Source organism: Urocitellus parryii, chromosome 3, assembly GCF_045843805.1.
Source record: "Urocitellus parryii isolate mUroPar1 chromosome 3, mUroPar1.hap1, whole genome shotgun sequence".
NCBI classification, from domain to species: Eukaryota; Metazoa; Chordata; class Mammalia; order Rodentia; family Sciuridae; genus Urocitellus; species Urocitellus parryii.
Window position 1 is genome coordinate 96411080 of NC_135533.1, and position 24366 is coordinate 96435445.

The 24366-nt window shown below is 40.2% G+C and overlaps 1 protein-coding gene across 1 annotated transcript; it reads left to right on the top strand.

The window, feature by feature from the left end:
- The first annotated feature begins 441 nt into the window (after window positions 1-441).
- Window positions 442-2034, top strand: LOC144253715 (sperm motility kinase 4A-like). The gene has a single exon (XM_077796440.1). It carries the CDS (start codon window positions 442-444, stop codon window positions 2032-2034), a length of 1593 nt encoding a protein of 530 aa, XP_077652566.1.
- Window positions 2035-24366: the final 22332 nt, after the last annotated feature.

The window sequence follows — 24366 nt, forward strand, 5'->3', positions numbered from 1 at the left end:
ATAAGGAGATGAGGGCAGGGCCCTTGGTTGGGGGTGGTGTTTTGTCCTTATAAGGGGAGAAAGGGTGGGCCCTTGTTCAGCTTGACTTTTGTCCTTATAAGGTAAAAAGGGTGGGCTTGGTTCAGCATGGCCATTGTGAGGGAATTTCAAAGAGCAGGTATATAAGAGAGTGGCCACCACTGGGTTTTTGTCCATATGTACAGGAAGCTCTTGGTGGTGACCTGTCGGACTCCCAGATAGTTAGCGCATTTTGTGGTGGTTGGTGGTTGGTGGTTGGTGGTTGGTGGCTGGTGGTTGGTGATTGGTGGTTGGTGGTTGTGGTCTTCTGGGTTTTTTGATTTGATTTTTTTTTCCTTTTGTTTCTTTGCTTTCGTTTTGGGGGCTTTTTTATTTTAGTTATTTGTTTTGGTTTATTATATTTTTTTAAGCTAGCATCCTAAGATGGTGTTCCGTTGTAGGATCCGCAGTGAGAGTAGTGAGAACAGTGTAGAGAGACGAGGGTGCGGCTCCTTTGAGCCTGCCATCGCCGACCATTATGAACTTCTGCGGGACATTGGAGAAGGGGGCTTCGCCAAGGTGAAACTTGCCCGCCATCGCCTCACGGGGACAGAGGTTGTGGTGAAGGTTGTACCAAAAGTAGGCCGGAACCTCCCCTTCCTGTCTGAACCCCGTTTGATGGCGGGCTTGGATCACCCAAACGTGATCCGACTCTTCCAGGTCATTGAGACCCTCAAATACATGTACATTATCATGGAGCATGCAGGTGGGGGACATCTACGGAGCCTCATCTCGGAGCCTGGTGGCATGCCTGAGGAGCAGGCCCGCAGACTCTTCAGGCAGATGGTGCGTGCTGTGCAGTACTGCCACGAGAAGGGCATCGCACACCTGGACCTCAAGCCCGAGAACTTCGTGCTGGACGCCAGTGGTACCGTGAAACTCATTGACTTCGGCCTGAGCACCAGATTCACAGCCGGGAGGAAGCTGAGCCGGTTCTGGGGCACTCTCCAATACTTTGCCCCAGAAGTTGTCCGGAGGGAGGAATACGAGGGCCCCCTGGCGGACATCTGGAGCCTGGGGGTGGTTCTCTATTTCATGCTGACAGGGAGCCGCCCATTTATAGCCAACAGTGTTGGGCAGGTGAGGAGGCTGATCATGGAGGGAGCCTATGGCATTCCTGCACATGTTTCCAAGGGAGCTCAGAGCCTCATCCTTGCGATGCTGAAGGTGCACCCCAGGCAGAGGCCCAGCCTAAAACAGATAATGAGCCACCCATGGCTGAGCCAGGGCAAGGAAGATTCACCCCGTCCTTCTGGCGAGGCCCTCCCCATCCACCCGGATCCTGCCATCATAACAACCATGTTCGACATGGGTTACGACCCCTATAACATCTGGGTGTCCCTGTCACATAAGAAATACGATGATGCCATGGCTACCTACCTCCTGCTCAAGTGCCAGAGAACCCAGGGGGTGGGTTGCACATGCCAGGAGAAGCCCGTGCAGCGTCGGGTGGTAGGGCCTCGCCCAGGCCCTGCAGATCCTCCTAGGGTCGACCCCAGGAAGTGCTCCAGTGAGCCTGCCCTTCGCTTGCCCTGTGAGCAGCAGCAGCAGCCAGAGGAGGCCAAACCGTCTCTGAAGAAGGGTGGTGGCAGTGCCAGCGTGCCTGGCATTCGTCTCCGCTTTTTCCACGTGGACACACCCCCTCCCAGCCTAGCCTCCCAGCACCACCCTGTGCCCAGCACAACCGACCCCTCCAGCCTCAGTAGGGAAATCCCAGAGGACCCCTTCAGCCTCGGTAGGGAGATCACAGAGGACCCCTCCAGCCTCAGTAGGGAGATCACAGAGGACCGCAGCTCCTCCTCCCAAGCTTCCTCCACAGAGCCAACCCACCACTGCATCAGGGGTTGGAGGAGAGTGAGGAAGAGTATTGTCTCCTGCCTTCGACAGCTGTGTTTCATCCCATGCTTCAGTCAGTCATTGTTCAGGAGCAAAGTGGTTCCAGTGGAAATCATCAGCCAAGACCAACAGAACCAATGAACAGCCCGAAGACCAAGGTGTGCCAACAGGTTTCCAGGCAGGAGCGCATCTGGGTCCACCAGGAGTCTCCTCTGCCCCCACCTGCGAAGATGCCTCATAGAGACTTTGCCTTGGGTCACGTCCCCCTGTCCTGCTCTTTGTCCTGTTTCTCCCCTTGCTTTGGGAGAAATTTTTAATTTTTTTTTTTTTCACAAATGATAAAATTGTTTCAAAGATTTTAAAAATGCAGTTTTTGTTTATTTTTAAGAGGGGGGCCTCAGGATAAAGGTTAGTGCCCAGCAGCCATCCTTTCCAAGGCCTAGACTATTGTGCCTCCTTCTCCTGCTCAGTGTAAATACTCCCTCACATTGAATCAGGGTACATTGGGAACTTACTTGCCTTGAGCCAATGTAGGTAGGGACTTATTCCCCTTGACCTAGTAGAGACAGATTCTTCCTTTGAGCAAATATAGACTTGATTCACTTTGAACTGATCACTTTGGCCAGAAGAAATTCTTTTCCTGGTCTTTAGGCCCCTCCATGAATTGTGTGGGGAGTGTGGGGTGCAGCTGTTGAAGATGTTGGTAAACATGGCGCCCGGACTGCTTCTCTTCAGGGAGTTTAGGTCCATGACACGAACCCTCACAATCCCTGTGAATGGCGCACCTCCAATCCCTGAAGTGGCGCAAACTCTCGGCCAATGAAGAAGTAACAGCCCACTTGCCTTGCTCCTCCTCATCCTGTGTTAAGCCCATATATATCAATACCCTGTTTGTGTTCATTCTCTTACTCTTACTCTCTCTTACTCTCTCCCCCTCCCCTCTCTCTCCCCCCTCCCCTCTCTCCCCCCTCTTCTCTCTCTCCTCCCTCTCCTCCCTCTCCTCTCTCTCCTCTCTCTCCCCCTCTCCTCCTCTTTCTCTTTCTCTCTACTCCTCCTCTGTCACTGGCCGCTATGGTCCTGCTAATAAAATCTCAGACAGGCAAACGGTTGTTTTGGCTTGTTGAGTTTATGGAGCTTTTCCATCTTCCTTTACAGAAGACACCTGCTGCAAGGCACTGAGGACTCCAGAGTGTTCTGTGGCCTCATTTCCATGATCCTATGGGCAGGGAAATAAGAGCTGGGCCAGTGGGAAGGAGAGGGCCTGCCTGCAGCAGTGGCTGGGTGCTTCACCACATGCCATGCATCCTGCCCACCCAAAGGCTCCTGCTGGTCACACCTAAGGTCATAGACAGTGAATGAAAAACCAGCCTCTATCTCAGAGCAAAGCCTGTCCAAGAAAGGGACATCACCTTTGTCCTTGGAAAAACCCACAGAGCACTCCTAGGCACATTCCCACCCTGCTAAGTTGTTTATCTACAAATAACAGGAGAGATCTGCCACGCCAGGTGTCCCTGACTCAGTCAGACTAGGTGGGGATCCATAGCAACCCCCTAGCAGCCACCAATCAGCATGAGACAGGGAAATACCTGGGATGCCAGATGACCCTCCCAGTAGTTTATGGTGGTTGATAACATGTTGGGAAACCATGTAGTTCAGCACGTACACCCTTCATGGCTTAAACCAATCAGTTCAAATGAATACTCCTTTTGTACTGTCCAATCACCCCTACCCAACTTGTTCCCACCAGTGAATGTGCTAATCATGTTTTAGAGTTGTTATTTGATTTTCCCACGGTGTGTGATGATTTGCTAAGGGATGCTATGATGTATGTGAGTGAAGTCTCTGCCTTCTCCAAAAAATGTATAAAACTGTTGCAAAACTTGGGCTCGGGGCCTCTCAGCGTCACCAGTTGCTGTGTGTGTGCGCGGAGAACCGAGCTAGCTTGCAATAAACACCTCTTTGCTGTTTACATTGATCTTGGTCTCTGGTGGTCTTTTGGGGGTCCCGAATTCGAGCATAACATGCTGGTGGAGTTCGGCAATAAAGAGTTGCTGTTTTGAACCTACAAGTGCTTCGTGGCGGCTCTGTTATTTGTGCCCAGCCAGACTGCTGGCAAAAAAGTAAATTATGAAAAGTAAAAAAAAGGGCAAGGACTTCTTGAGGTTCAGGGACAGGATGAATCAAATGTGTGCTACCAAGAACACTAGAGCATTGGGAATCAGAGAATGCTTTCTCCTTTTGACCTCAGATCTCTAACAGGAAATGAATTTGTACCAGGACAAACTGCCCCAGAAGACAGTGCAGAGAGCAGAACCTGACTGGCCTAAGGTTTGTTATGATGGTAATTGATCATTTATTTATTTATTTATTTTTAAAAATATTTATTTCTTTTCAGTTATTGGCGGACACAACATCTTTGTTTGTACGTGGTGCTGAGGATTGAACCTGGGCCGCACGCATGCCAGGCGAGCGCACTACCGCTTGAGCCACATCCCCAGCCCCGGTAATTGATCATTTAGAAGCTTTACCACCAGGAGAAAAATGAGGTAAAGAGGAAATGTGAAACAGTCACAAATCATCACCCTACACAAAGAGGCCTCCAGTTTCTGTGAAAGATAGAAACTGTAAAAAATAAATAATCTAACTATAAAAATTCTTAAGTGGTGTGGGGGGGGAGATAGCACTTAAGTTATTTTAGAAAGATCACAATTTAAAATAAAACAACCTATGGTTTGGAACTGGGCTTAAGATTATTTCATTTAAGATTTTTTCTCATGGGCTGGGGATGTGGCTCAAGCAGTAGTGCGCTCTCCTGGCATGCATGCGGCCCGGGTTCGATCCTCAGCACCACTTAAAAAAAAAAAAAAAAAAAAGATTTTTTTCATTTACTTGAGTGACACGTAGTGAAATGGTTTCAAGTGTTTGCCATTGCCATTGTTTGCATCTGGAATATCCCCCAGAAACCCATTTGGTAAAGGCTTGGCCTCCACTTGGTGCTAATTGGAGGTGGTAGAAACTGTTAAGAGGTGGGACCTAGCTCTTTGGATCATTGAGGTGTGCCCTTGAGGAGATTATGGGACCTCAGTCTCTTTTATGTGCCTGTCATGAGGTGAGCAGTTTTACTCTGCTATGCATTCCTATGAGTTCCTATCCTGATGTGTCACTATAGGCCCAAAGCAACAGGGACAACAGATCACAAACTTCTAAAACTGTAAGCCAGAACAAACTTTTTCTTTTTATAATTTGTTTATCTCAGGAGTGTGTTATACTAATAGAAAGCTGACAGAGCCTTAGTACAGACTTTTCAGAAACAGAATGAATAAATAATGTACTGCTACTTGCAATTTAATTAATTTTTGCAATAGTTCTAAGTAGCAGCAAGTTAATTAAATTGCAACAAAACAAAACAGAGGCAGTAGATAGACCAAAATTTCTCTTAAGAGTACTGTGCTAGACACAGTGGTACAAGCATGTAAGCTACTTGGGAGGCTGAGACAGGAGGATCAGAAGTTCCAGGCCAGCCTGGGCAATTTAGCAAGATTATGTCTCAAAATAAAAAATTAAAAAAGAACTAGAGATGTAGCTCAGTGGCAAATGTTTCTAGGATCATTCCCTAGTACTGTAAAACAAAGCTGTGCTGGGAAAGGTTGTCTCAGGATAGAACAGAACCAAGGGAAAGAGCTAAAAGGGTGACTTGGTTTGAGTTGTATATTAAGCTTTAAGTCAGATCTACCCTTAAACTTTTCATGCTAGGGATTGAACCCAGTGCTTCATGTATGCTAGGAAAGTACTCTACCACTAAACACATAACTTTTCATCTTACATGAGTTTAATAATTTATTTTTACAATACTCTTGAAATATGTACTAATTCATTAGAGTTCAGTTCATTATAATTGGAAGCTACTATAATTGTGTTTGCTTGCTTTCATTTTTTTACTCAACAATTAAAACAAAAAAAAAAAGGAAAGAAAGAAAAACCATCATAACAAACCAATTCAAAAATGGCAAAGGACTTAAATATCTAAAGAATAAATAAATAATAAATAAATAAATATCTTTAGATATTTACCTAAAGAAGATATTCAAATGGCTAATAAGCACATGAAATATGTTGAACATCACAAATCATTAAGGAAATGCAAATCAAAACCACAATAAGATACCACCTCGCTCCCATTAGAATGGTTACTATGAAAACCAAAACAGGGCTGGGGAGGCAGCTCAGTAGCAAAGTACTTGCCTACTGTGCATGAGGCCCTGGTTCAATCACCTGCACTAGAAAAAAGAATCCAAGCATAAAATAAAATAAAATGAAAATAACATTGTTGGCAAGGATGCAGAGAATTGGGACCCTTGTAATCTGATAGTGGGAATATAAAGTGTGCAACCACTATGGAAAACAATATGATGGTTCCTCAAAAAAAAAAAAATTACTAAATGATTCAGCAATTCCACTTCTGGAGGTATACTCAAAAGCACTGAAGGCAGCATATTAAAGAGATATTTGTACACCTATGTTTTTAGCAACAATGTTTGTACCAAAATGTGAAAGCAACCCTACTGTCCAAGGACAGATGAATTGATAAACAAAACAGTACATACCTACAGTGTTACATGGAATATCACACAGCCTTAAAAGAAAGGAAATTTGGACACATGCTACAACACAGATGAACCTTGAAGATATTGTGCTAAGTGAAGCAAGCCAGCACAAAAGGACAAATGCTGTATGATTTCACTATGGGAGGTACCTAGAGAAGTCCAATTTGTGGAGACAGCAGAATGTTGGTTGAGGGGAAGGGACATTGAAAGTTATTGTTTGATGGGGAGAGAGTTTCAGTTTGCCAAGACAGAAAGAGTTCTGAGGACTGATGGTGGTAACAGAAGTTATGACAGTGAGGGTGAACTTAATGTCACTGAAGTATACATTTAAAAACCATTAGAATGGAAAAAAACCAGAATGGTAAATTTTATGTATATTTAATCACATTTTTTTTTGATGGAGGGGGTACTGGGGATTGAACTCAGGGGCACTCAATCACTGAGCCACATTCCCAGCCTTATTTTGTATTTTATTTAGAGTCAGGGTCTTACTGATTTACTTAGTGCCTTGCTTTTTGCTGAGACTGGCTTTGAACTCACCATCCTCATGCCTCTGCCTCCTGAGCCACTAGGATTACAGGCATGTAATCCACTACACTGGGCTTAACCACATTTAAAAAAAAAGTTTCATGGACAGAGAACTTGCTATAAAACAGACTGAATAATTTACATAGTTTGACCAAAGAACAACTAAAGTACACAATTAGATCACCCTAAGAAAGTGAAAATGTTTAAATCCCATCTGCTTTTGTCATGTAGTATTTTTCAACTATTCTCATTGGAATGGAGCTATGACCACCTATTAGTATATTAATAATAATTGCTAACATTTATTAAGTGATTCTTCCCTGCCACAGAGGTACTGTTTGTTTTTTTTTTTTTAATTTTCAAGCTTGTTCTTTTTAGATATACATGACAGTAGAGTGTATTTTGACACATTATACATACTGAGAATAACTTCCCATTCTTGTGGTTGTATATGATTTGGAGTTACATTGGTTATGTATTCATGTATGAACATAGGAAAGTTATGTCCAATTCATCCTACTGTCTTTCTTATACCCATACCCCCTCCCTTCCCTTCATTCCCCTTTGTCGAATCCAAAGAACTTCTATTCTCTCTCCCCCTTATTGTGTGTCAGCATCCATATATTAGACAGAACATTTGATAGACTATTTAGCATGTAGTCTCCAGTTCCATTCATTTACCAGCAAACACCATGATTTTATTCTTCTTTATGGCTGAGTAATATTTCATTGTGTATATACGACATGTTCTTTATCCATTCATTTGTTGAAGGGTACCTAGGTTGGTTCCATAGCTTAGCTGTTGTGAATTGAGCTGCTATGAACATTGATGTGGCTGTGTCACTGTAGTATGCTGATTTTAGTCCTTTGGGAATATTCCAAAGAGTCAAATAACTGGGTCAAATGCTGGTTCCATTTCAAGTTTTCTGAGGAATTGTCATACTGCCTTCCAGAGTGCTTGCACCAGTTTGCAGTCCCACCAGCAATGTAAGAGTGTACCTTTTTCTCCACATCCTTGCCAACATTTATTGTTACTTGCATTCTTTTTTAAAAATAACTTTTTAAAAAGATTGACACAATATCTTTATTTACTTTATTTATTTATTTCTTTGGTGCTGAGGATCAAACCCAGTGCCTCACATGCATAAGGCAAGCACTCCACCACTGAGCTATAACTCCAGCCCCTGTTACTTGTATTCTGATGGAAGAGATGGAATAGCAGTGTAGTTTTTTTTTTTAATAAATTTTTAGTTATAGATGGATATAATACTTTATTTATTTATTTATATGGTGCTGGGAATTGAACCCAGTGCCTCACACATGCTAGGCACGTGCTCTGCCTCCAAGCCACAACCCCAGCCCCACCTCAGTGTAGTTTTAATTTGCATTTCTGTAATTGCTAGAGATGTTGAACACTTTTTCACGTATTTATTGACCATATGTATTTCTTCTGTAAAGTGCCTTTTCAGTTCCTTTGACCATTTATTGATTGGGTTACTTGTTTTTTAGTGTTGTTTTTTTGAGTTCTTTATATATCCTGGAGATTAATGCTCTGATTTTCTCCCATTCTCTCTTCACATTCTTGATTTTTTCCTTTGCTGTGAATAAGTTTTTTTAGTTTGAGGCCACCCCAGAGGATTGTTTTATTCACCCAAATATCAGATGTTGTGGGTTGAATTTCATACCCTCAAAAGATGTTCAAATTCTAGCCCCTGGTACCTGTGAATGAGATCTTATTTGGAAGTTAGGTTTTTGCAGATGTAATCAAGTTAAGATGATGTCATACTGGGTTAGCATGTACCTTAAGGCTAGTTGTTTATAAGAGGAAACACAAAGAGAAGGCCATGTGAGGATGGAGGCAGATTGGAGTGATGCATTTACAAGCCAAGGATTGCTGGAAGAAATTTTAGAAAGGCAGTGAAGGATCCTTCCTTAGAGACTTCAAAGGGAGCATGGTCTATCCGATACCTTGATTTCCAGAACTCTGAAATAATAAATTTATGTTGTTTTAAGTGATTGTGTTTGTGGAACTTGTTATATGGCAGCTCAAGGAAACTAACATGCTTGATAAAATAGGTGTTATTCTCATTTTACAGATGAAGAAATTTCGGCAAAAAGAGGTTACAAACTTGCTTAACATATTTTTGGCAGTTTGGGAAATGCAACTAATTTTTAAAGGGTCTTAATTACATAAGCATTATGTTTCGGATATACTTTTTCATTGAGTCCTAAATATGCCATAATTACTTAGAGTATCATAAATGACAGTATAATTATGTCTTCCACACTATGTATGAATTGATTTTCAGGGTAGATCTAGAACCAGAGTTATTTAAATATTCTAATGTTGGAAGTAGTATAGTCAGGCTCAGGGGTTATGAAACTTCTTCCCATGGCAAAATCACCTGGTTCCCATCCTAAGTTTCTGATTCACTTCTGGAATGGGGCCTAAAACTTACACTTCAGAGATTCCAGGCCAGATGCCATGTATCAGACTTCCAATTCACCGTCTATTTGCTGAGTGACCTTGGGCAAGTTACTCAATATCTCCATGTCTTCATTTCTTTGGATGTAAAATGAACATAATAAAGGCATCTACCTTTAGGGGTTGAAGTGAGGGGTATGCATAAAGTACAGATGAGCCAGGCATGGTGGTGCACACCTGTGATCCCAGCAGGTGGGGAGTCTGAGGCAGGAGGATCAAGAGTTCAAAGTCAGAGAATGAAGATGACAGGCCAGAGGGAGGCAGCATTCTATGTCGCTCTGTGATCTAGATCTCACCTATTGTATCTCTTGAGAGTGTTAGAGGACCCCTATACAGCTGCTCTAGAAATCACCAGTGCTGTGACCCCTCAGAGCTCCAAGCCTCAGCGTTTGAGCAGTACTCTGGACTCCTGGCTCCTGACACCCAAAGCCCAAAGTTACAGAAAACACAGGGCTAGGGAGCTCCTTAGCATAATCACCTATCAGCACCTCAACAGAACTCCCAGACTTCTTTCAGTTGGGAACTGCTAAGGGTTAGGGAGATGGGGCTAAAGTTTGGAGCCTAACAGAGAGACCCAGAACTGGGAAATCTCTAGGTAAGATAAGGAGATAGTACTAGGTGCCCAAGTCATACGAGCGGTCCCAAAAAGAGATCCATGAGGTGCAGTCTCTCTACAGGGACTGGCGGGTGCCACTCCCTGCTTCCAGGCGCCTTGTACTAGGACTAGCCTTCCCCCCTGTGGTTACTTCCACCATCCTGAGGCCAGAGACACCAGCTTACAATAGACAACCCCATCTATTGGATGGGAAGAGAAGCAGGAAAAATATAGATCTCTAAAACTAGCAACAATCCTGGCTTCTTCCTTTAAGAATTTTTTTCCTTCTCTCTTTTTCTTCTATCACTCTATCCTTCCCTCACATCCCCAACACATGTGAAACCAAGAACTTTGCATGAAATAGGATTCTGAGGACTAAGTCATCTGAATAATATAATATAGAGGTGTTGTATATGCCCTTTTTTCTTCTTTCATTATTCTTTCCCCCTCCAAATTTTACTATTTTAGCATCCTGTATATTTCTGAATACATATGTGTGTTTGTTTTATGTACTTTGCTGTCTTCCATGTACTTGTCTACTCTAAATTACTTCCTATTTTATTGCTACTAACCCTCTTCATTTGATTTCTCCTTCTCACTTCCCAAGATATATTTACTCTATATCCTCACATCCTACCTCCTCAGCATATTGTCCTATGCCCCATCCCCAGTTCATGGTTCACTGTCAGAAACTATAAACTCTTTTTACAAAACTACTGACTATATTATAGATAATAATTGAATCTAACATTTCTGTACATTGAGACTAAACTGTAAACATCTTAACAATAAATTGTTCTTAGGTGATTTATTGTTAATATTGGGATCTGTTAACATTGTCCTTCCCCACAAAGGATAAGTCTTGGAACCCTACAAGAGAAGGGAAGACAAGGGAAGAAAGAGCAGCTGTATAGGGGTTCTCAAACAAATTAAGACATCACATTATTAGAATCATTTGAAGCCACAGCTCAAGAAAAGACAGAGAAGGAGTTCAGGATGTACATGGTTAAAATGTTCCATGAACTCAAGGAAGATACAATAGAGCAAATACAGGCAGTGAAAGATGACTTCGACAAGGAGCTACATAAAAAAATACAGGAAGCAAAAAATCACCTCAACAGGGAGATAGAGGTACTAAAAAAATCCTTGAAATGAAAGAAACAATAAACCAAATTAAAAGCTCAAATGAAAGCATAACCAACAGAGTAGACCACCTGGAAGATAGGACATCAGACAATGAAGACAAAATACATAATCTTGAAAATAACATAGATCACACAGTGATAATGGTAAGAAACCATGAGCAGAACATTCAAGAAATATGGAATAGCATAAAAAGACCAAATTTAAGAGTTATTGGGATAGAGGAAGGCATAGAGGTCCAAACCAAAGGAATGAACAATCTATTCAATGAAATAATATCAAAAAACTTTCCAAACATGAAGAATGAATTGGAAATCCAAATTCAATAAGCCTACAGGATGCCAAATGTACAAAATCACAACAGATCCACACCAAGGCACATTTTAATGAAAATGCCCAACATACAGAATAAGGAGAGAATTTTAAAAGCCATGAGAGAAAGGAATCAGATTACATACAGGGGAAGACCAATTAGGAAAACAGACCCTCAAAGCTAGAAGATTCTGGAACAACATATATCAAGCTCTGAAAGAAAATGGATGCCAACTAAGAATCTTACATCCAGCAAAATTAAGCTTTAGATTTAATGATGAAATAAAAACCTTCCATGATAAACAAAAGTTAAAAGAATTTATAGCTAGAAAACCGGAACTACAAAACATCCTTGGAAAAATATTCCATGAAAAGGAAATGAAAAACAACAATGAAAATCAGCAGAAGGAGGTAGTACCCTAAACAAAAAATTAATCAAAGAAGAAAATCAAGTCAAGTTAAATAACAAAAATAAAAAAAATATGGCTGGGAATACAATCCATGTCTCAATAATAATCCTGAATGTTAATGGCTTGAACTCATCAATCCAAAGACATAAACTAGCAGATTGAATTAAAAAAAAAAAAAAAAGACCCAACAATATGCTACTCCAGGAGACTCATCTGATAGGAAAAGACATACACAGACTGAAGGTGAAAGGTTGGGGAAAATCATACCACTCACATGGACTATGGAAGCAAGCATCCTCGTATCAAATAAAGTAGACTTCAAGCCAAAGTTAATGAAAAGGGATAAAGATTGGCATTACATACTTCTCAAAGGAACCATACACCAACAAGACATATAAATCATAAATATATATGCCCCAAACAATGGAGCAGCTATGTTCATCAAACAAATTCTTCTCAAATTTAAGAGTCAAATTGAATACAACACAATAATCTTGGGTGACCTTAACACACCTCTCTCACCACTGGATAGATCTTCCAAACCAAAGTTGAATAAAGAAACTATAAATCTCAATAATACATTAATAACCTTCACTTAACTGACATATATAGAATATTTCAACCTGCATCAAGCGGATACACTTTCTTCTCATCAGCACATGGATCCTTCTATAAAATACACCATATAATATACTGCAAAGCAACTCTTAGCAAATACAAAAAAAGTAGAGATACTACCCTGCATTGTATCAGATCATAATGGAATGAAATTGGAAATCAATGATAAAATAAAAATAAAAATTACTCCAACACCTGGAGACCAAACAATATGCTACTGAATAAACAATGGGTTGCAGAAGACATCAAGGAGGAGATTAAAAAAATTCCTAGAGGTAAATGAGAACATAGACACAACATATTGAAATCTCAGGGACACTATGAAAAGACTACTAAGAGAAAACTTCATCGTATGAGGTTCATTCCTTAAAAAAAGAAAAAGTCAACAAATAAATGATCTAACATTACATCTCAAAACTCTAGAAAAAGAAGAAATCAACACCAAAAGCAGTAGAAGACAAGAAATAATTAAAATTAGGGCTGAGATCAATGAAATCTAAACAAAAGAAACAATTGAAAAATTGACAGAACAAAAAGTTGGTTCTTTGAAAAAATAAATAAAATTGTCAGACCCTTAGCAATGCTAATGAAGAAAAGGAGAGAAAAATCAAATTACCAGCATACATGATGAAAAAGATAATATCACAACAGACACTACAGAAATACAGAGGATAATTAGAAATTACTTTGAAAATTTATACTCCAATAAAATAGAAGATATGGAAGGCATCAACAAATTTCTTAAGTCATATGATTTGCCCAGATTGAACCAGGATGATATACCAATTTAAACAGACCAATATCAAGTACTGAAATAGAAGACGTCATCAGAAGTCTACCAACCAAGAAAAGCCCAGGACCAGTTCGACACACAGCTGAGTTCTACAAGATCTTTAAAGAAGAAATCACACCAATACTCTGCAATTTATTTCAGGAAATAGAAAAAGAGGGAGCACTTCCAAACTCATTCTATGATGCCAATATCACCCTGATTCCAAAACTAGGCAAAGACACATAAAAAAATAAAACTTCAGACCCATATCTCTAATGAACATAGATGCAAAAATTCTCAATAAAATTCTGGCAAATAGAGTACAAAAACATATCAAAAAGATCGTGCACCACAATCAGGTGGGATTCATCCCAGGGTTAGTTCAACATAAAGAAATCAATAAATGTAATTCACATCATATGATCATCTCATATGAAAAAGCATTTGACAAAATACAGCACCCCTTCATGTTCAAAACACTAGAAAAACTAGGGATAACAGGAACATATCTTAACACCGTAAAGGCTATCTACATTAAGCCCCAGGCCAACATCATTCTAAATAGAGAAAAATTGAAGGCATTCCCTCTAAACCTGGAACAAGACAGGGATGCCCTCTTTCACCACTTCTATTTAACATAGTTCTTTAAACATTGGCCAAAGCAATTAGAAAGACGAAAGAAATTAAAGGGATATGTATAGGAAAAGAAGAGCTTAAATTAGCACTATTTGCTGACAAGATGATTCTATGCCTAGAAGACCCAAAAAGCTCCACCAGAAAACTTCTAGAACTAGTAAATAAATTCAGCAAAGTAGCAGTATATAAAATCAACACCCACAAATCAAAGGCATTTCTGTATTATCAGTGACAAATCCTCCAAAAGGGAAATGAGGAAAACTACCCCATTTACAATAGCTTCAAAAAAATAAAATAAAATAAAACACTTGTTGGGAATCAACTTAACAAAAGAGGTGAAAGATCTATACAATGAAAACTATAGAACCCTAAGGAAAGAAATCAAAAAAGACCTTAGGAGATGGAAAGATCTACCTTGCTCTTGGATAAGCAGAATTAATATTGTCAAAATGACCATACTACCAAAAGCACTCTACAGACTTGCCGCAGTCTGGCTGGGCACAAGATCATGAGCCACTCACAGCTTTGTAGATTCAAACAGCAATTCTTTATTCCCGAACTCACACCGGCCTCTACAAACACGTTCTGGGGAAATCCAAGTTCTGCCCGCCAAATATACTACTCCCCCAGGTTTTTAATCCCAAATACCTTCTGAATTCCACGAGAACTCAACAGGAACTCAGGCAGCAGGATACGCCCTATTCCCAGCAGGAATAACCTTAAACCTGGAAACGCCCTAAACCCAAATTGTCCTAAACCGGGAACGCCCTAAACCCAAGGAGCGGGATACTTCCTAAAACCTGCAGGATACACCCTAAACCTGGATCCACCCTTGTCCTTGAGCAGGGTCACCTTTCTCAAACATACATGCAATGTCACAGCGAATGTCCAAGGCAAGTCCATTTCCACGAGTCCTTCCTCTAAGCAACATGGGGTACGCTGGCAAGGAAATTCCGATGCGTCATTCCTACTTGGCAATGGCCCTCAGCACAGATTTAGTGTAATTACAATCAAAATCCCAATGACATTCCTCATAGAAATAGAAAAAAACAGTCATTAAATTCATCTGGAAAAATAAGAGACCCAGAATAGCTAAAGTAATCCTTCGCAGGAAGAGTGATGCAGGTAGCATCACTATAACATAGCTTAAACTACACTACAGAGCAATAGTAACAAAAACAGCATGGTATTGGCACTAAAATAGATTTGTAGACCAGTGATACAGAATAGAGGACACAGAGACTAACCCACATATTTAGAATTATATTAGACAAAGGTGCCAAAAATATGCATTGGAGAAAAGATAGCCAATACATGGTGCTTGGAAAATTGGAAATCCATATGCAACAAAGTGAAATTAAAGCACTATCTCTCACCATGCATAAAACTCAACTCAAAGTGGATCAAGGACCTAGGAATTAAACCAGAGAAACTACATCTATTAGACGAAAAAGTAAGCCCAAATATCCATCATATTGGATTAGGCCCCGACTTCCTTAATAAGACATGAAATGGTGTGAACATACTTTATATACAACCAGAGATATGAAAAATTGTGCTCTATATGTGTAATAAGAAATGTAATGCATTCCACTGTCATTTATTTTTAAAAAAATCAATTAAAAATTTTTCAAAAAAGAGTTCAAAGTCAGCCTAAGCAACTTAGTGAGCCCCTAAGCAACTCAGTGACCCTGTCTCTAAATAAAATATAAAAAGGGCTGAGGATGTGACTCAGAAGTTAAGCACTCCTGGGTTCAATCTCTGCTACCCCCAAAAGAAAAAATGTACAAAGAATCCATAAAGTCCTTTACTTGTATTTTATTCATAAAACTGTACACACAAATTATGGATATGTCATACTGTAAATACTCAACAGGTGTTTACTATTATTTTAATTCAGAATGTTTTGTGAGTCAGTGATTATGTATCCAATTTGTGATGGAGCTGAGTACATTGACACATGCCTGTAATCCCCACAGCTTGGGAGACTTGAGGCAGGAGTATTTCAATCTGGAGGCCAGTCTCAGCAATTTAGTCAGACCCTCAGCAACTTAGCAGACCCTGTCTCAAAATAAATAAAGAGGACTGGGGCTATAAAAAGCATCCCTGGGTTCAATCCCTAGCACCAAAAATAAAAACAAAACAAAACAAAAAAAAAACCCCAAAACAAAAAATAAACCAACTTCCTACTGGAAAATATTTCAGATCCACAAATCTTTCCCTTTTATATAGGCTGTATCTAGAAGACAGTGAAGTGTTTTGATTAACTTCTCAGTAATTAGTTGTAAAATTTTTGTGTCTCTTCTTATGTGTTCCTTCAAATTTTTCTGATGATCAAAGAGATTTGAAGTACCAAACTCATTAGGGAAAATATTATGATAGAAATATAACCAGTGTCAGCTCTTTTTACAAAATATTATTTGGATGGAAAAGCTGTTTTTATGGCAGCGTTTAAGTTTACTTTCCTAAATGTCCAGAGGGTGGCAGCACCATGCCGGAACTTTGCGGAAAAAAAATATTGTTCTGAATTCACACTCCCAAGCAGGCTCTTTTGCATTTTGAACTCCTTTTCCTGGATCTCAGATTCTTTCATATACTTATTTAGACTTTAGACCGTCACTTAGGTGGAGCGAGCCCTCTTCTTATTGGAGGACGCTGGTCAATTCATGGATTGGAAAAAATAGGCTTTTCACTTTGGCCATAAAAGACTAACCTAGAGTGTGACTCTAAACAGGTGCCTGTGTTCCTCAGAGCCTCAGTTTTCCTTGTGCGGGGGGGGGGGGGGGGGGGAGGACAGAGGAAGACTGTCAAACCCAGGACTTCGCACATGCTAAGAGATTCTTGGAGGTCTCAGCCCTGACAGCCCACATCTCTAAGTTCACAGTCAGGGCTTGTGACCTGCAGGGTGGGTGGGTCCAGATCAGAGACGGGGAAAGCACTCACTGGAGTTCCAATGTGTGAGTCAGAGGCCTTAGGTGACAGAGACTCGCAAGGCGAACTCTAGCGCATTCTGATTCCCTGGAATAAAAAGTGTAAAACGGTACTGCGATTTTAAAACAAACCGGGATGTATTTGGAAACTCCACGGTGAGTCACGATAATTTTTAACATAAAACTGAAGACGTCAACAAGATTCTGTGCTTTAGAAGGCTTTTCCGGAGGCTACCTATCCACTCCTTTCTACTTCGATGGAGACCATCACTTGGGGCAACTGTTTTGTTGAAGCTTTACGGAGTTTGTTCAATAGAAACTTTTTTTTTTTGAGACGGGTGTTCTGGCGCCCTCTGGTGACCAATCACGAGTAAGGCACCACTCACCTAATGAGTTTCAACCTCTCAAACCAAAAAATCAAAGTTTTAACATTTTGAGTTATACATTACTTTGCAAAAGCAAGGCTTCTCTCAGATGCTTCCCACTAAAGCTGACCCTATTTCTAGGAGTACTTGTTGGTTTTCTATAAAATGAAAAAAATCTTTGTAGTTGATTTAACTTATCAATTTTTCCTCTATTGGTGCTTGGAGTCCAATTACTAATGCACAATCTAATAACTTGCTCTTCCTCCTCCTTCTTCTTTTTTCCTTCCCACTCTTCCTCTCCATTCTACTCTCTTACCTTTTGCTCCTCCTTCTCCTTCTTCTCCTATCCTTCTTCATTTCCTCCTTCTGGGTGTGTGTGTGTGTTTTGCTAATATCAAACCCAGGGCCTTGAACATGCTAGGCAAGTGCTCTACCACTGAGTTCCATCCCCATCCCGGAGTGTCTGTATTTCTGCAGCCACTTCCCCACCCCACGGTCAGCACGACTCCACCTTCTTACTCTTTACCACTGTCCTGGACTGGATGCACAAGCGTGAAACCCCTGGCTGCTTTCCCAGGAAATAATTCATAAGCTCCCTAGCTCTTTCATGCATCTCTTTTTCCTTCCACCAGGTTTTTGTTTCTGAGGTTGCAACAAGATTCTTTATTGATCAATCTTAAATTATGCCCCCACCATTAATATAAAAAGTCAAGGTTAAATAAATTGATTATGGGAAGTCATAAAAGTATATGTAATTTAATATACACATATTCCCTGAATAATTTTGATTTAGTAAGAAAAAAAGCTATCTACCAAACAATTATTATTTTGTGAGTTTTGTTGAGATGAAGCAACTGTTGCCTCCATTTCTGTCAGTCCATCTCTATATTCACTCGACATTAGCAGGAGTAACTTGAAATTGAACACATGTTTCTATTAGATAAAATCATCAAGGACAAGCCCCTGAAGTCCACCACTGGAGTTAGGGACTCAGTGCTAGAGAGAATATTAGAGTCCAACTTCTTCACCAGGGCAAGAAGCCCTTTCTTGGCACTGCTGACTGACAGGACATTATGCTAGATGCTAACTCTGCTTCTGTCTGCCCTTGGACTTCTTCCAGGTAAACTTTTCATCTGAGCACCCCAGTGTCTCCTACCCCTTCCAAATGAGGCAGAGAACAACAGCCTAAAAAGTTCATTAATGATAGTCACTAGTGTTACCAGTTCTGATGTTTTTTTTTTTTTTTATTGTTGGTTGTTCAAAACATTACATAGTTCTTGATATATCATATTTCACACTTTGATTCAAGCGGGTTATGAACTCCCATTTTACCCCATATACAGATTGCAGAATCCCATCAGTTACACTTCCATTGATTTACATATTGATATACTCATGTCTGTTGTATTCTGCTGCCTTTCCTATCCTCCACTATCACCCCTCCCATCCCCTCCCCTCCCCTCTTCTCTCTCTACCCCCACTACTGTAATTCGTTCCTCCCCCTTGTATTATTTTATCCCTTTCCCCTCACTTCCTCTTGTATGCAACCTTGTATAACCCCGAGGGTCTCCTTCCATCTCCATGCAATTTCCCTTCTCTCTCCCCTTCCCTCCCACCTCTCATCCTTGTTTAATGTTGGTCTTCTTCTCGTGATCTTCTTCCCTAGTCTGTTCTTAGTTACTCTCCTTATATCAAAGAAGACATTTGGCATTTGTTTTTTAGGGATTGGCTAGCTTCGCTTAGCATAATCTATTCTAATGCCATCCATTTCCCACCAAATTCTATGATTTTGTCATTTTTTAATGCAGAGTAATACTCCATTGTGTATAAATGCCACATTTTTTTTATCCATTCGTCTATTGAAGGGCATCTAGGTTGGTTCCACAGTCTTGCTATTGTGAATTGTGCTGCTATGAACATCGATGTAGCAGTGTCCCTGTAGCATGCTCTTTTTAGGTCTTTAGGGAATAGACCGAGAAGGGGAATAGCTGGGTCAAATGGTGGTTCCATTCCCAGCTTTCCAAGAAATCTCCATACTGCTTTCCAAATTGGCTGCACCAATTTGCAGTCCCACCAACAATGTACAAGTGTACCCTTTTCCCCACATCCTCGTCAGCACTTATTGTTGTTTGACTTCATAATGGCTGCCAATCTTACTGGAGTGAGATGGTATCTTAGGGTGGTTTTGATTTGCATTTCTCTGACTGCTAGAAATGGTGAGCATTTTTTCATGTACTTGTTGATTGATTGTATGTCCTCCTCTGAGAAGTGTCGGTTCAAGTCCTTGGCCCATTTGTTGATTGGGTTATTTGTTATCTTATTGTCTAATTTTCTGAGTTCTTTATATACTCTGGATATTAGGGCTCTATCTGAAGTGTGAGGAGTAAAGATTTGTTACCAGGATGTAGGCTCCCTATTTACCTCTCTTATTGTTTCTTTTGCTGAGAAAAAACTTTTTAGTTTGAGTAAGTCCCATTTGTTGATTCTAGATGTTAACTCTTGTGCTATGGGTGTCCTATTGAGGAATTTGGAGCCCGACCCCACAGCATGTAGGTCGTAGCCAACTTTTTCTTCTATGATGCGTGTCTCTGATTTGATATCAAGCTCCTTGATCCATTTTGAGTTAACTTTTGTGCATGGCGAGAGAAAGGGATTCAGTTTCATTTTGTTGCATATGGATTTCCAGTTTTCCCAGCACCATTTGTTGAAGATGCTATCCTTCCTCCATTGCATGCTTTTAGCCCCTATATCAAATATAAGAAAGTTGTAGTTTTGTGGGTTGGTTTCTGTGTCCTCTATTCTGTACCATTGGTCCACCTGCCTGTTGGTACCAGTACCATACTGTTTTTGTTACTATTGCTCTGTAGTATAGTTTGAAATCTGGAATCGCTATACCACCTGATTCACACTTCCTGCTTAGTATTGTTTTTGCTATTCTGGGTCTTTTATTCTTCCATATGAATTTCATGATTGCTTTCTCTATTTCTACAAGAAATGCCGTTGGGATTTTGATTGGCATTGCATTAAACCTATAGAGAACTTTTGGTAATATCGCCATTTTGATGATGTTAGTTCTGCCTATCCATGAACAGGGTATATTTTTCCATCTTCTAAGGTCTTCTTCAATTTCTCTCTTTAGGGTTCTGTAGTTTTCATTGTATAAGTCTTTCACCTCTTTTGTTAGGTTGATTCCCAGGTATTTTATTCTTTTTGAGGATATTGTGAACGGAGTGGTTATTCTCGTTTCCATTTCAGCAGATTTGTCCCTGATATACAGGAATGCCTTTGATTTATGCGTGTTGATTTTATAACCTTCCACTTTGCTGAATTCATTTATTAGCTCTAATAGTTTCTTTGTAGACCCTTTTGGGTCTGCTAGGTATAGAATCATGTCATCTGCAAATAGTGATAATTTAAGTTCCTCTTTTCCTATTTTTATGCCTTTAATTTCTTTTGTCTAATTGCTCTGGCCAGTGTTTCGAGAACTATGTTGAACAGAAGTGGTGAAAGAGGGCATCCCTGTTTGTTCCAGATTTTAGAGGGAATGCCTTCAATTTCTCTCCATTCATAATGATGCTAGCCTGAGGCTTAGCATAAATTGCTTTTACAATGTTGAGGTATGTTCCTGTTATCCCTAGTTTTTCTAGAGTTTTGAACATAAAGGGATGCTGTACTTTGTCGAATGCTTTTTCCGCATCTATCGAGATGATCATATCGTTCTTATTTTTAAGTCTATTGATGTGGTGAATAACATTTATTGATTTCCTTATATTGAACCAGCCTTGCATACCAGGGATGAATCCTACTTGATCATGGTGCACAATTTTTTTGATATGTTTTTGTATCTGATTCGCCAGAATTTTATTGAGGATTTTTGCATCTAGGTTCATTAGAGATATTGGTCTGTAGTTTTCTTTCTTTGAAGTGTCTTTGTCTGGTTTCGGAATCAGGGTGATGTTGGCCTCGTAGAATGAATTTGGAAGTTCTCCCTCTTTTTCTATTTCCTGAAATAGCTTGAAAAGTATTGGTATTAGTTCCTCTTTAAAGGTTTTGTAAAACTCTGCTGTATACCCATCCGGTCCTGGGCTTTTCTTAGATGGTAATCTTTTGATGGTTTCTTCTATTTCCGCAATTGATATTGGTCTGTTTAGGTTGTCTATATCCTCCTGACTCAATCTGGGCAGATTATATGACTTAAGAAATTTATCGATGCCTTCACTATCTTCTATTTTATTGGAGTATAAGGATTCAAAATAATTTCTGATTATCTTCTGTATTTCTGAAGTGTCTGTTGTGATATTGCCTTTTTCATCCTGTATGCTAGTAATTTGAGTTCTCTCTCTTCTTCTCTTCGCTAGCATGGCTAAGGGTCTGTCAATTTTATTTATTTTTTCAAAGAACCAACTTTTAGTTTTGTCAATTTTTTCAATTGTTTCTTTTGTTTCGATTTCATTAATTTCAGCTCTGATTTTAATTATTTCTTGCCTTCTACTTCTTTTGCTGTTGTTTTGCTCTTCTTTTTCTAGGATTTTGAGATGAAGTATGAGATCATTTATTTGTTGGTTTTTTTCTTTTTTTAAGGAATGCACTCCAATCAATGAATTTTCCTCTTAGAACTGCTTTCAATGTGTCCCATAGATTCCGATATGTTGTGTCTGTGTTTTCATTTAACTCTAAGAATTTTTTAATTTCCTCCTTGATGTCTTCTAAAACCCATTGATCGTTCAGTAACCTATTGTTCATTCTCCAAGTGATGCATGATTTTTCCTTCCTTCTTTTATCATTGATTTTCAGTTTCATTCCATTATGATCAGATAAGATTCATGGTTTTATCTCTACTCCTTTATATTGTCTAAGAGTTGCCCTGTGACATAATATATGATCTATTTTTGAGAAGGATCCATGTGCTGCTGAGAAAAAAGTGTAGCTGCTTGATGTTGGGTGGTATATTCTATATATGTCAATTAAGTCTAGGTTGTTAATTGTGTTATTGAGTTCTATAGTTTCCTTATTCAACTTTTGTTTGGAAGATGTGTCCAGTGGTGAGAGAGGTGTGTTGAAGTCTCCCATGATTATTGTATGGTGGTCTATTAGACTCTTGAACTTGAGAAGAGTTTGCTTGATGAACATAGCAGCCCCGTTGTTTGGGGCATATATATTTATGATTGTTATGTCTTGTTGGTGTATGGTTCCCTTGAGCAGTATGTAGTGTCCCTCTTTATCCCTTTTGATTAACTTTGGCTTGAAATCTATTTTATTTGATATGAGTATGGACACTCCTGCTTGTTTCCGCAGTCCATATGAGTGATATGATTTTTCCCAACCTTTCACCTTCAGTCTATGTATATCTTTTCCTATCAAATGCGTCTCCTGTAGGCAGCATATTGTTGGGTCTTGTTTTGTGATCCATTCAACTAGCCTGTGTCTCTTAATTGGTGAGTTTAAGCCATTAACATTTAGGGTTATTATTGAGATATGGTTTGTTCTTCCAGCCATATTTGTTTATTAATGCTAATAAACCTGATTTGTTTTCCTCTTTGATTATTTTCCCCCCTTTACTCTCCTACCTCCCTCTGTTGGTTTTCATTGTCGTTTTCCATTTCCTCTTCCTGTAGTGTTTTGCCAAGGATTTTTTGAAGAGATGGTTTTCTAGCTGCAAATTCTTTTAACTTTTGTTTATCGTGGAATGTTTTAATTTCATCTTCCATCCTGAAGCTTAATTTCGCCGGATACACGATTCTTGTTTGGAACCCGTTTTCTTTTAGCATTTGAAATACGTTATTCCAGGATCTTCTAGCTTTTAGAGTCTGTGTTGAGAGATCAGCTGTTATAAATGTAATCTGCTTCCTTTCTCTTGTAGCTTTTAAAATTCTCTCCTTATTCTGTATGTTGGACATCTTCATTATAATGTGTCTAGGTGTGGATCTCTTATGATTTTGCACATTCGGTGTCCTGTAGGCTTCTAGGATTTGGGATTCTGTCTCATTCTTCAAGTCTGGGAAGTTTTCTCGTATTATTTCACTGAATAGATTGTTTATTCCTTTGGTTTGGAGTTCTGTGCCTTCCTGTATCTTAAGTTTGGTCTTTTGATATTATCCCATAGTTCTTGGATGTTCTGCTCATGGTTTCTTAGCAGACTTGCTGAGCTGTCTATGTTCTTTTCAAGGTGAAATACTCTGTCTTCATTGTCTGATGTTCTATCTTCTAAGTGATCCACTCTGCTGGTAGTATTCTCAATTGAGTTTTTAAGTTGGTTTATTGTTTCCTGCATTTCTAGGATTTCTATTTGTTTGTTTTTTATTACCTCTATCTCCCTGTGAAATTGATCTTTTACTTCCTGGATTTGTTTATGTAGTTCCTTGTCAATGTGATCTTTCATTGTCTGATTTTGCTGTCTCATGTCTTCCTTGAGACTCCAGATCATCTGAAGCATGTATATCCTGACCTCTCTATCTGACATTCCATCTGTTGCAGCTATTACCTCTTCTAAAGTTGAGTTGACCTGCATTGCCTGTTGTCCTTTCTTTCCTTGTCTTTTCATACTGCTGGCGTTTCTCTCTGCTTGGTGAAACTGTTGTGTTTTTGAAATTTTCCCTCTATTTATTTATATTGCTCTTGTATAGTTGAAAAATCACCCTTGCAGGGCAGGTAGTGGCTGTGATCCTCCTTCAATTGTTGTGATCCGTCTACCACGCTGGCGGGCCCTAGGTCTGCTCTGCTGATCGGTGAAAGGTCCGCCTACCCAGTAGGTGCGAGGGGCACCTCTGTCACTCTGCAGGTTGCTGGGCCTAACCTCCCGATGAGTCGCAGGTCCGCCTACCTTGCAGGTGCGGGGTCGGCTCCGCCCCTCAGCAGGCCGCTGGGCCTGATCTGCCGGTGGTCACAGTCCCGCCTACCTTGCAGACACTGGGGGAGGGGACGGGCCTGCCCCTCAGCAGGCCGCTGGACCTGTCCTACTGGTGGGTCGCAGGCCCGCGTTCCCTGCAGGCGCGTGTAGCTGCTCTGTCACTGGGCAGGTTGCTGGGCCTGACCTGCCCGTGGGTCCTGTTCTGATGTTTTAACATCCCTGACTGGT